The sequence below is a fragment of the Papilio xuthus genome, unplaced genomic scaffold, assembly GCF_000836235.2.
Source record: "Papilio xuthus unplaced genomic scaffold, Pxut_1.1 DF827679.1, whole genome shotgun sequence".
Classification (NCBI taxonomy): domain Eukaryota; kingdom Metazoa; phylum Arthropoda; class Insecta; order Lepidoptera; family Papilionidae; genus Papilio; species Papilio xuthus.
In genome coordinates, this window is record NW_013530970.1 from 4,567,059 (window position 1) to 4,588,310 (window position 21,252).

The 21,252-nt window shown below is 32.6% G+C and overlaps 2 protein-coding genes across 2 annotated transcripts in view; one reads left to right on the forward strand and one right to left on the reverse strand.

The window, feature by feature from the left end:
* Positions 1-1,669: 1,669 nt before the first annotated feature.
* On the reverse strand, positions 1,670-6,066 carry LOC106117564 (uncharacterized). The gene is made up of 2 exons (XM_013311926.1): positions 5,891-6,066; positions 1,670-2,335 (listed from the first exon to the last, which is right to left on the reverse strand). The coding sequence occupies exons 1-2, from the start codon at positions 5,918-5,920 to the stop codon at positions 1,670-1,672; spliced, it is 696 nt and encodes a 231-aa protein (XP_013167380.1). The 5' UTR covers positions 5,921-6,066.
* A 4,452-nt stretch (positions 6,067-10,518) lies between these two features.
* The window catches only part of LOC106117999 (calcium/calmodulin-dependent protein kinase kinase 2), a 71,664-nt gene continuing 60,930 nt past the window's right edge, over positions 10,519-21,252 (forward strand). The window contains exon 1 of the mRNA XM_013312550.1: positions 10,519-10,545. Within this exon, the coding sequence (XP_013168004.1) occupies positions 10,534-10,545 (12 nt within the window). The 5' untranslated portion in view covers positions 10,519-10,533. The remainder of the gene's footprint in view (positions 10,546-21,252) is intronic.

The following is a 21,252-nucleotide window of genomic DNA, read 5'->3' on the forward strand; positions in this document are numbered from 1 at the left end:
CATAGTTGTATCATCTCTATGGAATTCCTCAACCAGGACAAACACTGTTTGCGGTTGTTGACCACTGTAAAACATACACAGGTAAAATTTAGCCGACCCGGCCGCAGAATACTAAATTGACCTGTACTTGACTTATAAAAATGAGAGTAGGCGTATTAAAAACAAAAGTTTGATTTATCCGAGTACTAAAGGCTAATTATAAAAATACTTAAAACGAATAAACGAGGTAAATTTATGGTCACACCATAAATTTAAAGGAATTTTTATAATAAAACTAGCTGTCGCTCGCGACTCCGTTCGTCGGAATTAAAATAAAAACATAGATGTAGCCTATGTGTTTTTCCAGACTATGTTCTATATGTATGCCAAATTTGATCGATATCCGTCCATCCGTTCTGGAGATATCTTCAAAAAAACATCCATCTATCTAAACATTCGCATTTATAATATGTTTTTTTTTGCTTTAGAATGTCTCTATTATGTATTAAGTACAAATTATTTTTTTATAATCAAATTTATATAAATGTTAAATATAATAAAATGTAGTTTAAATTATTCCTAAAAGTTTTTAAATTTTTCACAATTTTTTTATTATTAATATTATTATATATATATACTTTGTTAACTTGTTAATTTGATTTCGTTAGATCTTTCATTAATATTTTCAAGAAGGCTTTTAATGAAGAAGTATACGCAATTCCAATATGTACTTATTAAAGACCCGATCTCCTTTAATTAAGTCTGACGTAAAGAAGCCTTCGAGTCTTTTTGAATTTAAATAGACCGGATACGAATGAATTTGATTTAGTTTAAGAGTAAACTAAAATTTCCTTTATTAAAGTTACTTCCAATATTATTTAAAAACAACTATAAAATTCTAAAGTAAGCTTTAATTTTGATATAATTTTTAATTAAAAGAAGTGGTAACTATTAAAATGTTCAAGGCGTTTGTAAAGTGTCGTGAAGTTTTTTAGAAGAAATAAGTTGGCTACATGAACTCTGGATAGCATTGAACAGGCGTATGTCCAACAGTGGGCAGACACTGACTGCTGATAAAAAAATATTATATTAACCCTTATTTCAACGAATTTTTTGTAGCAAAAAACTGTTTTTTTTTAGTAAAGTTATACTTACGTAATTTTCTCTATAGTTCAGTAGATTTTTTTTAATTAGTTGTTCGTCACACTGGACACCATCGAATTAAGGGTTAAGATTACACTAAGTTAGGAATGACTAGGCTATAGTCAAAGCTGGCCCTGGCTGGTAAATGTACATATGTAAATCGAAATTAGGGTAGGCTTTGCGCACATCAGTGGTGACGTATGAGCCGATGATGTTATTAAGATTTGACTGGTACGAAATACCATGAAGAATAACCCTGCAGTATTACAGGTTCTTATTCTGATAACACGAAGTCAATAACCGGGTTAATTCGGAAACCAGTGCTACGAGAGACAATACGGGCGGCGTGTGATGGCGTATTAAACGTGATGAGGATCATATTAAGCGTTTAGAAATGTGTGAAAACATGTCTCAAGTTGCAGGCATCTACGTAAAATGGCGTAATATGCGAGAAATCGTATAAACGGGGTTCTACTGTATTTAAAATATTGGCAGATTAAAAGTAATAAAACTCAAATAATATATAACAAAATATATTTATTAAAGCTTATTCATAATCACTAAGTAAATAAGTATCATCGTGTACAAATCTATTTTCTGTCTTAGAATTTTCACTACGAAAATGTGATTCGTCAAAATTATCTGTTCGAAATACGTGTTTATCATCGCAATCGTGTTTATTAAATAGCCTTGATATTTTATTATAAATACCTTTTGATATACCATAAATATAGTCTTTTATACCTAATTTATTATGCATATGATGTTCTCCCCAATTCGAAGGCCCATTTGGCACATCATCGTATTCTCCTTGCACGTGTAGTATGCTGAAAGAGTTCTTCTTCCCTTTGACATCTTCATTGGAATTATTATTCAATTCGTTATTACTTTCAGAATTAGTTTCTGGTTTATCTGTGGGTTTTTGAACGGTCGGGAAACTTGCATTGTTTAAAGGTCTAGGTGTAGAATAGTTGGTAAAAATTGTACCAAATTTTGTACTAGGATTTGGTATATCGTCTACGTTTTCTGTCACTTCGTATGTTGCTGGTTTTGGAGTTGTGGTATTTTTATTATCTTTAATAGAATCTTCAGTATCTTTACGTGATTCCACGTCGTCGTATGAATAATCGTAATCATCGTCGTCATATAGGCTATCGTTTGGTAAATCTTCTTTATCTATTCGATAGGATAGTATATGACTGCTGAATATAACCTGAAAAAGAAATATAAATTTAAACAAAGATAATCAAATTAAAATATAACTTACTAATATTATAAATGCGAATTTTTGAATGGATGGATGTTTGTTTGAAGGTATCTCGAGAACGGCTGTATGGATCTCGTTGTAATTTAGCATAGAAGTAGAACATAGTCTGGAAGAACATATAGGCTACTAATTATATTTTTTTTAATTGATGCGGACGGACTCACGTGCGACAGTTAGTAGGATTATAAACCACAATACTGCACTGGTTTTAATATATAAAAAATGATAAGTATCTTGGGATAACCAAGTGACGAGTGAAAAGTAGTCGTTGTATCGGAATTTTTATTTTATTAAAATGCTCAAGGTCATTGATGTAATAAGTAATACAGTTAAGATAAAATCATTAACGACTCAATGGATTTTGATGAAATTTGGCATAGATGTAAAACATAGTCTGGAAGAACACATAGGCTACTAATTATGTTTTTTTTTAATTCCGTGCAAACGGACTCGTGGTCGACAGTTAGTATTTTTATAAATCTTTACTATTACATTTCATTTACCTTTCAATTGACACGTCATAGCTTATGAATTAACTTGATTAGTATAGTCCGAAGTTAGGTAAAATCGTGCTCGGCAATAGCCTTCGTACGCCGTGACTCAATGTGACAAGGAATTCTTGCAGGACACGATTCTCGGAAAGACTATAATATGTTAGTATGTTCTTCAATGCTTAAACGAAGATAGTCTTTTGTTTTTAATTCGCATTTCCTTGATGTTTTTAATTGGATAATCGGTCTTCCCCTTTAATATTGCACGTTTTGCATTTATGTACCAAAAGTTTGCGATTACGAACTTTTGTTTAGTCGTCCTAAGTACTATATATTTAACATTACGGTAGTACAATTTAAAACCTACTGTATAGCTATAGAAATAGGTGTTAAAATGTTGTGGTTTTTACCGAAATATGATGAAAAATAACATGTCAAATCCCTACAATTGTGAGGATGATTTTTTTTATTTTTCTTCTTGTTTTATTCTTAGTTTATCTAAATTTTTATCTGTGGTTGAGGTATATTGTGTCTTTCAACAACAACGATTTAAAATGTAATTTCCTTAAAATGACAACGTACTGTAAATAACCACAAGATCTTACCTATAATTACGAAAGTTTGGAAGTATAGGATTTTTGGAATGTAACTCCAGAACGATTCAACGGATTCCGATTAAATTTAGCACGAATGTAGAACATAGTCTCAGTCGACAGCTGCCTCATAAATCTTTATGTTCATTCATTATTTAAACAAGCTACTGTACCGCAACTTTCAATCAATAGTTTCGGTTCCAATATTCTCTTTGAAATGTTACTTTTTCTATACTTATTTAGCTTTGTCATTGTGAGTCACTGGACTTTATAATGACTGTAACTCAACGGAATTTGTTACGCTGTCGTATTTGGTACAGTAATATTTAACTAATTGTTGTTATAACCTAGCACTTTTTCTTTTATTATATTACTAGCTGTCACCCGCGATTACGTCCGCGCGGAGTCAAAACCAAACTTAATGAGTTACCTATGTTGTTTTCCAAAGATCCGTTAACCCATTCCAAAGATACCTTCAAACAAACATCCACCTGCACATTCGCATTTATTATATTAGTAAAATTAACTGTCACCCGCAATTACGTCCGCACAAAACCAAAACGAATTTAATAGCCTTTGTGTTCTTTCATATTATGTTCTACATCTGTGCCAAATTTCATCTAGATTCGTTGAGCAGTTTTTGAGATACAAACATCCTTCCATCCATCCTAGTATAGATGTAATATACTTTCGCATTTATAATATTAATAAAATGTTTTGACATAGAGTTTAGTTATCGTATAATATATATATATATATATATATTATAAAAAACAAGTAAAGGTTAAAGTCAGTTCTTATACTCTATTTTTAAATAAGTTTTTTAAAGAATTTATTTTTTAATAATTTAATTTATTATATTGGTTTAATCCACAACCAGTACCTTTTCATAAGTTATCTTGAACGCTTCGAGATCGTTCTGATTTTTTTTTCTACATAAAGTATTAAGTACTTTTGTTAATCTTACTTTATAAATGCTGCGTCGCTAAACGAACAAAAACGGAAGTCCTTCATACTCTTATGACTTCCGAACCCTTGAAATATAAATTGGATTCGTTTAAAATAAGAATCTGAGATTCGTTAAATTAATCGTCATGAAGAATTTAATTCTTAGTGTAGACATAATTTTAAAAAAAATGACCATAGCTTAATACATGGTGTTTTAATATTTGTTGAAAAATATTCACATTTTTATAACATTCTTTTTAAAAAAAAAATTCAAATACAAAGTTGTAGAGTATTGGGCAGTAAGAACCCACTAATAGGGTTGTACTACTATTTTTTTTTATCTTTTTAAATCTATTTCGTACGCAAATATTTTGTAATACAGTGTAACAATAACATCTATTGTTTATCCATAATTAAGTAAGCAATATTTTTAATTAACTTTAGTTTTCAGCATCATAGTTATAAAGATTAAATCTGTAAGGAAGATAAGAATAACGTTTTATGTTTATTACAAAAAAGCGTATTGGAATATCAAAGTAAATATCTTAGTTTTTGTTGATTTAAAAAAAGTATTAAAAAAACACAATACGCTTTACGCTACCGTGAAATACAAGAGATGACAATATATTTTTGTCCTTGTCTTTTGGCAAAACAAACTATATAGCTATACTAGCTATCTTCCAAGACTCCGTTCGCGCGGAAATAAAAAATAATAATTAGTAGCTAATCTGTTCTTCCGGACTATGTTCTACGTCTATGCCAGAAAGAACCATGCAGCCGTTCTGGACATACCTTCTAACAAACATCCATCCAAACATACGTATTTATAATATTAGTAAAATTGAATTCGCATTTTTAGTAGTCAAAGATACTATGATTATAATGGTTCAAGTTCCAAGAATTTATGTTATTTACTCTTGTAAAGACAGATTTAAACACTAATAAAGTAATCAATTTACAAACACATCTTAATTGTATGTTAAAAGCTTCAGGATTATAAGATTTAATTTAGTAGGGTAATGTCTAGTAATTTGACTTTGTATCACTTTAAAATGTTGTCGTTCTTTTGTTTTTAACACGTTAACTGCCAGAATGATTTTTCGAAAAACGATTTTTTTTTTCAAAACCATTTGAATTGGGCCTTGCAGGTCACGCTGTATCCAACAATTCGATTAAAAAGCCACAGCGAGGTGTTGAATGGAAGTATGGCTTGTCGGACACATAGCCCGACACGGCCTTATTGAAACATTAGCTTGTCGGTAATATTTATAAAATACGAATGCAAAAGCGTGTTCATAAACTTCCTAACAGTTATTATAATTATTAAAATGTGAATAATTTATATATATTATATTTTAATAAAAATTAAAAAATTGATTCAATTATTCTAGAAGACATTATAAAATGTTATTTAACTATTCATTGAAAGCTTGGAAAAAAATAAAAAAAGAACATAGCACGTTACTTACAGCGAAACAAAGTATAATTCTACAATCCATATTGCGAACTAATCCAATCAGTGAGGCAATTAAACCGCCTTTTATCAGCTACTAACACCGACTGAACACTGAGCCAATTGCTTTGGAGTTCCGCAAAAAAACTGCGGGCTTTTTATCGCCAATAAATAAATAGTATTTTCACTATGAACTCGTGTAGGAAACAACGAGGAGAAACAAATGAACCGACGTTTTTATAACATCCTTGATGATTCAGAGTGGGCACCGGATTCGTAGGCGCAAACCTTTGTTATTATTCATTACTTAGGGTTGTTACAGTGAATATCGTTATGCACATATCTGCGAATAAATTCAAAGATATATGTGAAGTTAACCCGTACTGGGACAGTGTGGTAGACTATAGCCTAGTCACCTCTAATTTAGTATAGGATTTGAGTCCCTCAATGGAGATATGTAGTGAGTTGTTGATGTTATAGGGTTGTCAAATTTTAAAAAACATTAACTAAAGTACAGGCGGAAAAAAGATTATTTGCCAGTGGTTTGTCAATTCTTGAGTTTTTGGTGGACGTCAAAAAAAGTCGTCTCTTTATGATATTTAGTGGACTATAGAAAAAACATTTAGTTACTTATTTAACATCAACCACTCTTTTGTGTTTATATAGTTGGCAACCCTATTTAAACTTTAAATGCACTTTGTGTGTCAGAATACTTACATTACTAAGTTTTAGTATTGAGTTAAAATCACTTAAATGGTAATGTGGCCGAATTTTTTTTACTTTACTTTGATGTGAAGTTAAAAATTATTATTCCACTAATTGTTTAGTTAGATCAAGCCCACACCAGTCGTATCCACCTTAATATAATGATATGGTTAAAGGTTTCAGAACATCGCTAATCATAGAAGAAGAATGGGACTAAAAAATTTACATAAACGAAGACATATGTATGTCAATGTACAATGTATAGGTATTAAGGCTATCGGAGGACACGCTAACTACATAATTACGAAACTACATATTACGTACAAACATATTTTTTAGCCGACTTCAAAAAGAAGGAAGTTATCAATTCGTCTGTATGTTTTTATGTTTGTTACCGCGTTACTCCGCTCCTGGTGCTCCGATTTTAAAAAAATGTTTTGATCGAAAGGTTTTGCTTGCAGGCGGGTCCCATTTTTCTCTAAAACTTTACCGTCGTTTTAGACGAACAATATGAGTAAAATTTAATGTGGCTTTATTTTACACAATTCCGTCTTTTATTTTGTGTATATCACATAAATAATCATCCTGTTCATCATCATCATCAGCTCACTATATGTCCCCACCGAGGGGCTCGGAGCCTACCCTAAGTTAAGGGTGATTAGGCCATAGTCAACCACGCTGGCCAAGTGCGGGTTGACTTCACACATATCTTTGAATTTCTTCTGAGATATGTGCAGGTTGCATCACGATATTTTCCTACACCGTAAGAACGTCGGATGAATGTACATATGTAAATTGAAAAACACTTTGGTAGTGGTGGGATTCGAACCCAGGACCTGCAGATTGCAAGTCAAGTGCTTGAACCCTGAGCCACCGACGATTTGTATAAACGTTGAAATTTATTTGTTAGAAGTAAATTGTATTACATTATTGTCACAAAGCTTATTTGTATGTAAAACGACGACGGACAAGTTGGGGCCTTTGAGCCTCTCTCGTGGACAAATGAACGACCCTTTGAGAATTTTGTTAGCAAAAGTTTTCTGTTTGTTATTTTGCTGGTAAATACGGGGCCGGTGTTACGTTTTATTTATTTAAAGTTTTATTTGATATCGTTATTTTAAATACGTAAATCATTTTAGCAGGGTTACATAGATAAAGTGATAAACAAATTATATTTAAACTTTCATGACTTTCTATACAGAAGAGTAACTTGTTTTTAATTCAAACAGAATATAGTTCTTAATAGCTACAAACTTTTAGAAGTTAATTTTATAAACAGATTCAATAGTTATTTTCAAGTTAAAAGTAAACTAAACTTAATTAATTCTTTTCTTTTTATAATATTAAGAAATGGTATCGTTACAATATTTCAGCTTTTAAATTTAAAGGAAATATCGTCTAAACGAATGATCTAGTCCACAAGTCTATCAGTGGAGATAATGAAAGATATACGATGTCCGGCTAATGGGAGAGTAAACTAGTTGCGGTTAAACCTGTAGCACACAAAAGCAAACGCGATTCAAAAGCGTCGCGATCAATTCGAAGCATTATATGTTTGAACTGCATTCTGCATTCTGTTATGTGATTCGGTTACTTCAGGCTTAGCTTTAAATATTAATTATTGAGGTAGGCTTAGAAAAAGATCTACGGATTGTGTGGAAGTTGATATGATTGAGATGGGAGTGACCGCTGAAATAAAGGATAGTACAGTTCGCCTCGCTTTCGCTTCGCTTTCCAGTCTGTGTGTTAAAGGCATTATAACGAAGCAGTGGACTAAGCCTGTCAGTTTCTTCTATATTGAACATGGAAGTTAATTGCTATTATATTGAACTTTCATAAAGGAGGGACTTTCAGCTTATTTGTAGTGCATTTTGAAAAATAAACTCGACTGATATTTTATGGAAGAATATTAATCGAATTAACATCACAAATAAACTGAAAAACCATTTAAATTTTATACTAGTGTTAGCTGAAGGTGGAACTTAAAGAATAATGATGGGGTGACACACTATAAGAGACCGCACCCTCATTTTCGAGACACTCGCAACCAAACACTGAAGCCAGCGGAAGCTCTGCCCGTTTGACTAGCCAAAATAATAAATCATTTTAACTCTAATAAGTTAATGTTATGTTTCAAAATCATTTCATTGTTAATTTAATTCTATCAATTTTGTTAGTTTTGTTATTAAATCAGAGAAGTACTTTAGTAGTGTATAAGAGATTGATTTTTTTTTAATTTTTCCGACTTCTGATTCCTAAGACTAATATAATTGCAAGATTCAATAACTTTTTATTATTCCAGAAAAAAAAAACTTTTCGATAACTTTTTTCTGGATGACAAGGATTAGTAGGTATTTCTACTATTTACTAATTTTACTAATATTATAAATGCGAATGGTTGAGTATAGACTATATTCTGGAAGAACACATAAGCTATTTACTAACTTTTTGTTTTAATCCCGTGCGGACGGAGTCGCGGGTGACGACTTGTATTTTATAAATATTTAAAATAGAATAGAAGATAATCTTTTTTTTTTGCTTTCTCATTTTTATGAAATTGTTTCTATTAATTTCTTGCCGTTGTTTTCTGATTATGGTTCTTAGAAGTAACACAGGAAATACGAAGATAATAAAGACGATATATTTGATTGTTTGTTTGTAGTGAATAGACTTTAAAACTGCTGAACCGATTTGAAAATTCCTTTGAAAAGCAACACAATCATCGGGAGACGTTAAATATATTATTACTACATTTTTATAATTCCGCGCGAACAAAGTCACGGGCGACAGCTAGTATATAAAAATACTACCCTATAACTATGCAAACAGGTCCTATTACAAATTTATCTCGAATTCTCAGAGCCAGAGTAAACTTGTTGTCTGCTACGGCTTTGATGTCAAAGAATCCACTTACAAATTGTAGACTGTCTAGTCTATAACTAAATGGGACTTAGAACTAGACGTTAGAACACTGTCATGTCTAATAATGTAACTGTAAATCTAAACAATGTCTAGCTTAAAAAAAATAATGTGTGAAAATGAAGGTCCAATTGAATACAGATTAAATATAATAAAAAAAATATTAATAATTTACAGTGTCAAAATGATTTAGGATTTAAATAAAAAAAATAATTATATTAAAATTATAACGATATTAATAGTTAGGAGGTTAGTTAGGTGGTCAAGCACATGTATTGCAATCTGCAGGTCCTGGGTTCGATGTACCTATGTGTTTTTCGATTTCCGATTTACATATGTACATTTATCCGACGTTCTTACGGTGAAGGAAAACATCGTGATGCAACCTGCACATATATAAGAAGATATCAAAGATATGTGTGAAGACAAACAACCCGCCTTTGGCGTGGTTGACTATGGCCTAGACACCCTTAACTTAGGGTAGGCTCCGAGCCCCTCAGTGGGGACGATTATTGAGCTGATGATGAATAGTTAGGAGAACTGGCCGTCGATAATAGTTAGTGATCGAAAAAAAAGAAAAAACTTAGATGATAAGACTTTAACAATCGTTAAAATTTAGGAAATGTATTTTTGTGCTGAAATAATCTATTAAAATTATATTATACTAAAAGAGAAAGCTACAACTCTTAGTTAAAGCATATTAGATAATAATAAATCCAAATTAAGGTGACATCAATTTCCTCAGTTCAACAGAAATATAACCTCCAAATGGTAACCATGGTAACGGATACGGCGCGCGCAACCAGTCTCCCCGAAACTTTGGAAGGGTCCAGTCGCGTTTTGTGGTGAAGTAAACAAAAAAACTGTAAACACTACGTTAATGTATATAATTATTGACAATCTGATTTAATTATTAAAGTGAAATAGTATTAATAGTGTTGGAATTATACCCACATTTAGTTTACGGATTTGTTACTTGGAGTTAAGTGAATTATTTCGTCGTGTTATGGTAGTAGCAGGTGCAAGGAATTCTCGATGGCCGAGAAGGTTAGTTGCGGAGCCGTAAGTAGTACATTTAAAAATATATTAAAGTTTAGAACGAAATAATATTTCAATCACAACATTTACTTGTAGCATTTTACGACTTTAAAAGGTTTAAATTTTGACAATATTAGCTTTATTTTTTTAATTTTATTTAGTTACCAATATCCATGATAACATAACAAAAGTCCTAATAAATTAAAAGAAAAAGTTTTCGTACATTTTGTTTACTATAATATTTCTATATTGTAACTAAGCAAGGTCGGTAATTATTAATTAATAATCTTCATCATCATCATCAGCCTATATTCGTCCACTGCTGGACATAGGCCTCTCCCATGGCACGCCACTGAGTACGATCCCCGGCTACTTACTAACATTATAAATGCAAATGTTTGGATGAATGGATGTTTGAAGGTATCTCCAGAAAGGCTGAAAGGATCTCGCTGTAATTTGGCACAGATGTAGAACATAGTCTGGAAGAACATGTAAGCTACTTATTAAGTTTTTTTTTTAATTCCGCGAGAACAAAGGCGACTGCTAGTTAACTATGAAAAGTATTTTAAATACGTCAACGTAAACATTCAAGAGGTCGGATTTAATATTATATGTAATTAATTATATCGTCATAATTATTATATTAAATTAAATTAATTTAATTAAATAAATTAGTCTGCAGTAATTAAAAATCTTCAAGTTGCTGGTAATTGGAATGTAATTTCCAAATACAATCTTAAAATAGCGTTAGTGACTCCTAGACCTAATAAAACACACTGAAATTACATTACTCGTGTACCTAGGTTCTATTCTCATGGAATAAATTGTAACTGATAATTACAAATATAATATACTAGCTGTCACCCGCGATTCCGTCCGCAAGGAATTAAAAAAAAACTTAATGAGTAGCCTATGTGTTCTTCCAAACTATGTTCTGCATGAGTGCCATCGAGATCCGTTGACCCGTCTGGAGATACCTTCTAACAAACATCCGTCCATATAAACTTTCGTATTTATAATATTAGTAAGACTAGCTATAGCCAGCGACTCCGTTCTCCCGGAAAAAAACCTTAGTGAGAAGTCTATATGTAACATTAAGATCCGTTGAAAATTGTCGGAGATAACTTATAACAAACATACATCCATCCATCCATCTAAACTTTCGCATTTATAATATTAGTAAGATTTCTTCTACACTTTTTTTACTCAAAGCTAAGAAAAACAATCTTATCAAAGTATATATTTTTTCATTGAAAATAAATCTAATAACTACTTTGTATCGTAATTCAGCACTTCAGAGTTATGTTTAATAATATCATTTTATATAAAAGCCTTTTGATATTTTATGAGTAAGTTACGTGGAAGGCAGTAAAAATTGTATAAAAGTAGTAAAGTTTCTGATGATACCCATTAGTTTGGGATAAGATTTATTACATTGTTTGCCCTCATTTATTTTCTTTTATATCAGACTCGATCTATCAGAGGCCTGGTTTAAATAAAAATATCGGTTTTACACCTATTAATTCACTCTCGAATATATTTAAGACGTAAATAGTGTTAATTTCATGTTACATTAAAGTTATTATATTATAAACTAGCTGTCGCCCGCGACTTCGTCTGTACAACTTTAAAAAGTAACTTGATTAGTTACCTATGTGTTTTTCCAAACTATGTTCTACATCTATGTCAAATTTCATCGGAATCCGTTGAGCCGTTCCGGAGATACTTTCTAAAAACATCCATACATCCATCCAAACATTCGCATTTATAATATTAGTAAGATATTATATCTCATTAGCATCTACTAGCATGTAAAAACTTTTGTGAAAGAGCTTCGTTTAATCTTGAAACCAATTGATATTGTCAATACTGTAAATCAGATTGTGAATATGAAGTTGTGATTTAAAATTCAACATGCGACCATTTATATATCTTTGATGTAGTGTCAACGGTATTTCAAAGTATATTTCCATGCAAATATCACGTGAAGTCACACGACAAATAGAGCGATGCTACGGTTGAAAATTGCGACATAAATAGATTTGTTTGAGTGGGAAACTTCATTAGTTGCACAACTCCGGTACAAATTTACTAGCAATTGACATCAATACTTTACATTTTGGTTTGAAATCTGACACGAAATATTTCAAATAATATCTTACTAATATTACAAACTAGCTGTCACCCGCGACTCCGTCTTTGTGGAATTAAAAAGTTAATAAATAACCAGTTCTTCCAGACTGTTTTCTACATCAATGCCAAACTTCATAACAATCCATGCAACTTTTCTGGAGGTATCTTCTAACAAACATCCATCCTAACATTCGCATTTATCATATTAGTAAGATGCAATAATTAGATGGATTGATGGATGTATGTTAGAAGGTATCTCCGGAACAGCTCAAAGGATCTTGATGAAATTTGACACAAATGTAAAACATAGTATGGAAGGACACAGTGGTAAAGCCCGCTGTAAAACATCTTCGCACGAATTGGCCCGGCTTGCCCGGTGAAATACCACGACCACACAGAAGACAGGCGTGAAGTGTTAGCAATTATGCGTTTCGTCTGATGAGTGTGCGTCCCGGAGGCCTAATTTTGTCCTCTTTCCCTTCCCACCCTCTTTCTTATAAGGAAAGGATGGGAAGTGGAAGTGGACTTTATGGATGAGAGGATACATGGGAAGGGAAATATTTTCTTTCTGTGCATCCTCTCCTCCGTGCGTGTATCTATGGACAACGGTCACTTCGCTATTTGAGCGATTATAGGTGCCCGCTCGCTCGTTTGCCACCTTATGATATAAAAAAAACACAAAGGCTACTTATTAACTTTTTAATTCGGCGTGGATGGAGTTACTGACGGCAGCTACTGTAAAATAACCATTTAATTTACTTTAACCTTAAGTGAACCAGATAGTTATGTTCTTACGGTTTCCTCATTAATTCCTAAACTGTTGGCCTAACGTAAGATAAACATAATGGAATAATAAATGTATTTTGTTTGAAACCTCGGGAGGTTAACTGAAACGCTTCACAAACATTTTCGGTTTATAAAAACATTAAACATGATTCCATCTAACGTTTTAAACATTAATTAGGGAAAAGGGATTTTATTAAATTTACAAATTAAATAAAGCTTCTAATATTATAAATGCGAATATTTTGATGGATGGATGGATGTTTGTTTGAAGGTATATCCAGAACGGCTAAACGGATGTTTATGATATTTTGCACAGACATAGTCTGGAAGAACACATAAGCTACTAAATATTTTTTTTATTTTGGCGCGGACGGTGTCGCGGGTGACAGCTAGTTGTATTTATAGATTGTTTAGGTTTTCATAATTTGATTTATTGATAGACGGATATATGTGTAAAAACGTACATTTAATAAAACAATTCACTATTTTAATGTATTTCAGTTGTCTAACATTCACTAAATACATGCGATTTAAATTGGTAAGCATTAAGTTAAATAATGTACGACAGTGGAAGACCACTATAAGTACATTAAGTATGGACTTTTACTGTCCAAAATTGGAAGACCATGGTAAGAATGTAAAATGCTTTATATCTTTAACTAGCCGTCGACCGCGACTCCATCCGCGTGGAATTAAAAAAAACTTATCAGCATATGTATTCTTCCAGACTATGTTCTACATCTATGCAAAAATTCAGCGAGTTATATGCAACCGTGCTAAAGAAACTTAACAAACATCCATCAAATCATTCGCATTTATAATATTCATCATCATCAGCTCACTATACGTCCCCACCGAGGCCCTCGAAGCCTCTGGTGATGGACACGGGGGAGACCATCACTAGCGACTGAGGGCTGCCTCCTCCCCGAGAGGGAGCTGCCTCGGCAGCTGGCGCAGACGGGGCCGCGGACGAGAGCGAAAGCGTGCCCGTGGTCCCGTCCCGATGCGTTGGAGGAACAGAGGGGTTTAGTGGGTATGCCTCCGCTATGGAGGAGAATCCCACATAACTACCGCGTCCCCCCCGGGGCGCGGAGTATGCATAAAGCATTCCCCTCTGAAAAAAAAAAGGGCCACGAAGCCAACTCTAAGTTAAGGGTTATTAGGCCACAGTCAATTAAGTACGATTTATAATATTAGTACGATTATAAAGCGTTGTATAAATTTTAATTTTATCTCAACAATTTTAATGATGTCAGAATTATCAAGACATCATTAGAATTATTTGGGCATGAATTCCAATATAATTAAAAAAAAATCTACTCAAATACCTCCGGGGTTTTTGAAGTGTCTATATTAGGTCATATACTAACTGACCAGTATATTAGTGTGCCTATTTATGTAGTTCTCTGTTTTTAATATCGATTCAGACATATTTATACTCATTACAGGCATGATTGGTGACCTACTTAACGCGATATTAATAGTACTCGTATAGTTCAATTCAATGGAAATGAGAGATTATAACAAACTAGCTGTCGCCCGCGACTACGTCCGCGACGAATTTAATAACTTAATAAGTGGTATATGTGTTCTTCCAGACTACGTTTTTGCATCCACCAAAATTTCATCGGGATCCGTTAACCGTTCTAGAGATACTTTCAAACAAACATCCATCCATCCAAACATTCGCATTTATAATATTAGTAAGAAGTAAAATATTACTTTATGATAATGATTCAATACATTTGATGATATAAAAAGGTGTTTGACAGACGGACAGACAACAAAGTGATCCTATAAGGGTTCCGTCTTTTTCCTATGAGGTACGGAACCCTAAAAGGAATATGAGATTATTTTATGACATTAATTGCGTTGCCAATTTATTCCAATGATATGCTCGCAAATGTCTTGATTACTTTTTTGTCCCTTGAGTGTATTACTGATATTTATTTTATGTACGAGTTCTCTTAATTACGAATATCATGATTGCGCAGACTCGGAGCAAATATTTCATTCATATAAATAAACCTAGTCCTGTCAAATAATAATCTATGGAATTCTGAATACTTATCATGTTTATTAACGAAAGTTTTTTTTTAGAATGTCGAAATAAGTATCGAAGAAAATATTTATACCAATTACACCTTAAAAGAGGATAAATAGTTATTAATTTTTAATGAAGAATTTATAAGACAAGAGCGAGAGCGTCGGTGGCTCAGGGGTTATAGTACTTGACTAGTAATCTGCAGGTCCTGGGTTCGATCCCGCCACGTACTAATGTGTTTTTCGAATTACATATGTACATTTATCCGACGTTCTTACAGTTAAGGAAAACATCGTGATGCAACCTGCACATATCTTAGAAGAAATTAAAAGATATATGTAAAGTAAACCAACCCGCATTAGGCCAGCGTGGTTGACTATGGCCTAATCACCCTTAACTTAGGGTAGGCTCCGAGCCCCTCGGTGGGGACATATAGTGAGCTGATGATGCTGTTGTAAGACAAGAATTGTCATAATTCAGAAGCTAAATAATAAAATCGTAGGAATGGAATCGTAAATAATATTCAATTACAATCGTTTCATGCAAAGAGATGAATTTAAAATTCCCGGTATTCGCGAAATTTCCTTTAAACAAAAACTGAGTTTTCAGCAAAATTATTTCTCCGCCTGAACTCTATATATTGTACTATATCTTGTCTACATGAAAGTAGGTCAATGTTAACTAAGAACAATGGATTATATAAAAAAATACTTTTAAGAAATACTTAAGAAGTATAGCAAAGTACAATGTTACTAATATCATAAATGCGAATGTTTAGATTAATGGAAGTATGTTACAAGGTATCTCCAGAAGAGCTGCATAGATCTCACTGAAATTTGGCTTAGATGTAGAACATAGTCTAGAAGATAACATAGGCTACTTAATATGTTTTTTTTTATTTATTTTAAGCTAATATTTAATATCTACCATAGTTAAAAACTATAAAGGTATAAACAGATAAGGAATCGTAAAAGCAAAACAAAATTGTAAGATAACATAACATTTCACAATTTAATTATTCTAGAAAATAACAAGAAACAAATGTGGTTGGTAATTCCGGCAAATGCAACACATTTTGCGCTGCTTTCCAAGACATGCTGGAAGTGACTTGCGAATGCTTTGAATTCCACGTCTGGCTTCGCTTGTTATGCTGTCTTTATTAGGATAATTGTTTTTATTACATGCATACTTCTTATTACGTTTAATAATGTTGTCATGTGCAGTAGCAGAAAGTAGAAACTATCTTTCTACTTTCTGCTATTTAATTCCTTTTATATATAAAGTATACTTAGGTTATGTCGTTTCTGTGTCATTATCGTTATCAGCTCACTACACCCACCGAGGGGCTCGGAGTCCACCCAAAGTTATGGGTCACTAGGCCATAGTCAACCACATTAGCCCAGTGCGGGTTGATTTCACACATATCTTTAAATTTATTCGCAGATATGTGCAGGTTGCATCACGATGTCTCTCTTTATCATAAGAGCGCCGGATAAATTTACATATGTGAAACAAAAATCGAACATCACATTGGTATATAACGGGATTCGAACCCAGGACCTACAGATTACAAGTCAAGTGCTTTAACCCCTGAGCCACCGACGACCTCTATTTGAGTATTACTCTTTTATTCGACATCAAAGATTAATTAAGCGCAGATTGATTATGTCAAATATTCCATGACCCGGAATAACATAGTCTGTTGCAGATTATATTTGTTTATTCATTAAAAAGTTATATTAAAAACAAAAGAAAGCATTAATGAAAGGAACATTGAACATCTTTGTAATTCGTGAACACAAGCTTTTATCGCCGTTTTAAACGTCTCGGCCAACTCAAGTTCCAAGAAGCAATAAATAAGAAATACCACCGCAGTACCAACATACATTATTAGTAAATTGCTCCAACAACACGAAGCATTGGAGGCATTCTTTATAGCCCATGAATTCTCTTTACGAGTTCCTACGGCGTTTCTACGTAGCTATTTTTGTTTTAAAGGTTTCCTTCTGTAAATAAATACAACGAAACAGTGTATTTGGTAATAGCATCTTGGTAAAATAACAATAAGATGAAATATAATTTGAGGATTTTCTTAACTTGATTTGTTCTATCAAGTTAAATACTCTGTTCCGTGGGCCTTTTTTGGTATCGGGGGTGAAATCTTCGTAAGATACCCTGCCTTTTGGGGGAAAGATAGGGTTATGTGAGATTCTTACTCTCTAAAACCGCCTTGGTGGCTAACCTCAAGTGCGACTGCGAGGGTCCCGGGATCTTCAAAGGAACGCACCGGAACCCTCTGCACAACTTGATTTGTTCTATCAAGTTAAATACTCTGTACTGTGGGCCTAGCATGAATTTTTGTGGCAAAGGACATCGTTTTGTCATCGACAACTTTTTATTATTTATGCATAAAGTACACCAAAAACCTTATCTTATTTTACATTATTCACCATGATGATACGATAGCGCTTGTCGCAAATATTCATATTGACGATGTAAAGATCTTTTGATTGAATGTACATGGCTACAAAGGCAGAGGAAAATCAAAGAGAGTATGGATGGATTGTGTGAAAGAGTAATATACGTAAGAAAGAGGTAGATTTAGATATGACGGCTGATATAGATGTATGGAGGAGTTCATACTGTGTCTAACCTCCGTAGGGACGATGATATAAAGATCTTTTGATATTAATAAATTAGTCAAATAAAGAATACTATCATTCATAGAAGAGGGCACTCAGTGAAGTAGAAAATGGCCAGCATTTTATCTGAGTGAACATTGACTTTAACGTTTTCAGTTGCAATTTATCTTTTCGAGACTTTATTTAAAGTGTTGTCACGATAGCTTTAGTTTATTGAATAAGAGAAGAAATAGTATAGTTGTGTTCATTATTTTTTTTGTATTGCAACTAGTAGCCGTCTCGATTTACAAGATCTATTTTTGTATTTTCACCCATATAAAGTATTCTTTATTATAAGTTTAAGTTACGTGTAATTATGAAAATTCTATAAATATTTTAGCAAAATTTGGTTGAGTAGTTTTCTTTTATTTAAGTTGGCAAACGAGCAAACAGCCACCTAAATTCGCCGAAACAGCCGAGCAATCGCGACTTCATCTGAGGATTGTGGGTGCTGGAGGCTTAATTTTTAGGGCCGCTTTCCCTTCTAATCCTTTTCTAAAGAATTAATAGGGAACGGATGTGGATTTGACAGAGGAGGGGACGCATAGGGAGGAGAAATTTTCTCTTTCTGTCCGTCTACATATCCGTCGCTTAAAAGTTGGGAAAAATGGTTACGGTCGGTTTTTTTAAAGTAAAAAAAAATAAGTGATAAATATTTAAATTTATTTAAACTGGTACATATTAGAAAGATTTGTTTTGTATAAAGCATATTGACTTTTATGAGAAACTCGCGTGTGACGACGGGAAGTGGGGCAACAAACTCATTTCCTGTGGCAATTTTATTTCAAAGGTTATATTTGAAGGTGTAAAAATTTCTGTAGGCGCTAGAATAATCTGGAAAAAGTTAATTGGCGTCGCAATCTGTAATACAATTCATTTAATATAATAATTAAAAAAAAGAGCGTTGGTCAGGCTCAGGGGTTAAGCACTTGACATGTAATTCTGCTAGTCCTGCGTTGAAATCCCTCCATGTAGCAATATGTTTTTCGATTTACATTTGTTTTTTTTATTAAATTTACAGATTTTTGTAAATTTACTAATATTTCTTGTACCATTCCAACTAAGCTCTAGGCTTGTGCTAGGATATGGTTTACGACAATAGTCGAATGGCGAGATTCGAACCCCCGACCTCGTGATCGGGAATCCACACCGGTAACCATTAGGCTATTGCCGCGCTATGAACTATCGTAATGCATTCTGCAAAGAAATTTCAAAGATATGTGTGAAGTCAACCTGTACTGGGCCAGCGTGGTTGACTATGGCCTAGTTACTCCTAACTTAGAGGCTTCGAGCCCCTCAGTGGTGGAAGTAATTACATTTTTAATTTCTTTTCTCAATAATTTGTAAAGGAAAGTTCATACAACACGAAAAAAAAAACTATTTAAACGTAAAGATGTTTTTAAGTGGTGCATTAAGTTAGAAGTTAAGTGAACGAAGTGAGTAAGTCACATAAGCCAGGCTTGAGGGAAGAGACATTGTACACTCAACAGCATTTAAATTAAACCTTTGAAGTTGCTATCTTATTTCAGTATTCGCGTCGTGTTACATAATTTAATGCTTTGTTTAGTACTTCGTCAAGTGTACATCTAACTAAATACGATGTAAACAATAGAAGATTTAATTTAAACTTCTTTATTTTATTTTCGTAATTATGTAAGTAAGGATAAGGTATGGCCTTTTAAATCTTATTTTATTTACCGTTGGTTTCTAAGACAAAAATCTCTGAATAAAAAATATCGTCATCTCTGTCATTATCTTTGACAAAACAGAGATAATAATATGTTTATAACGGGTATTTTGGTCTCAGAAACTCACGGTTAGTGACTTTTTTTATCACAAACTTTTAGTTTGGAAAATGGTTTATCCAAAAAAAGTATTTTCTAAATTTGTTTGTTGTCTCAAACTTAATATAAATATTAAGTTTCAGATTATAAATTATTTGCAAAATAGACTAGACCCTTTTAGCTTACGGCAATTATATATACAAAATACATTTTAGAATAAAAAAAAATACATTATTGTAGGCTTTATATATTCATAGGATTTTTTTTTTTATTTAAACGCAGTTTTCTGTGAATTTTCAATTCAACTAATAAAAGCTTCAAGGTCTCCGACGCCATGTATAGACCTTGTACTAACATTGGCTCTGAGACCCTCGATAGGTCACTGGGTCGAGTGTCGGTGTCATTATTTACAAGGGCTATTATTATTAGTAACAAATACTATAATAACTACAAATAAGTCGTAAAATAACTGTTTCCAATAAAAGCTGAAAATACTTTTCAAGGACACTATAAAAAAAAGAAAGCTAGGGTTGTCCGAGACTTCGTCAGCCTGGAATTTAAAAAAAAGTAGCCTAATTTACTCCCCAAATACATAAGTTATACCACTATAAGTCCTGTCAAAATCTATCCAGCCGTTTCTGCCAGGAACCAACGAAGACTTACGGACAGACAGAAACAAAGACATACAAAATTATTATTTTTTTCTTTTTGAGTAACAGCAATACAGTGCGGCGAAAACAGACAGTTCTTTTTTTATTAATTGTATAGTTATAAATATCGTACTGTCTGTCTTAAACCACGTCTGGGATCTGGATTCATATTGGATTTTTGATTGCTTCGTGCCAAGAATGTCTTAAAGGGAATCAATTTAAAATTACTGTTTCACAAATATTTGTTGTCACAAAAAAAGTTTACGTGACTTTACTACAAAATATTCAATTACATTTCTTTTAACGTAGTAATAAATCAATTTGTACTTATATTTCTCTTTAGAAAAAAATCTATCTATTAAATTATTATAAATTTATTTATGTATAAAATCTTCAATCTTCTTTAACTTTACCTTTTCTTTAAAATGACACTTTTCTACAACACTTTTTAATCTAATATAGAAGTTAAATACACTTGTAATATAAAACACTTTGCAATTTAATCATTTGGTTAGAGAAATATGAAAGCATTATTTTAAAATCAAAATCCGATAAACTCGGAAATTGGAAAACATTCTCAACAATTTCAAGCGCATTCTAAAATTATTTCCATGCTACTGAATCCACAAGTCTAGTGC

Coding starts and splice junctions, on each gene's coding strand:
- LOC106117564 (XM_013311926.1), bottom strand. CDS start 5,920: ATGGATTGTAGAATTATACTTTGTTTCGCT. Junction 2,336..5,890: donor GAATTATACTTTGTTTCGCT/GTAAGTAACGTG, acceptor TTTCTTTTTCAG/GTTATATTCAGCAGTCATAT.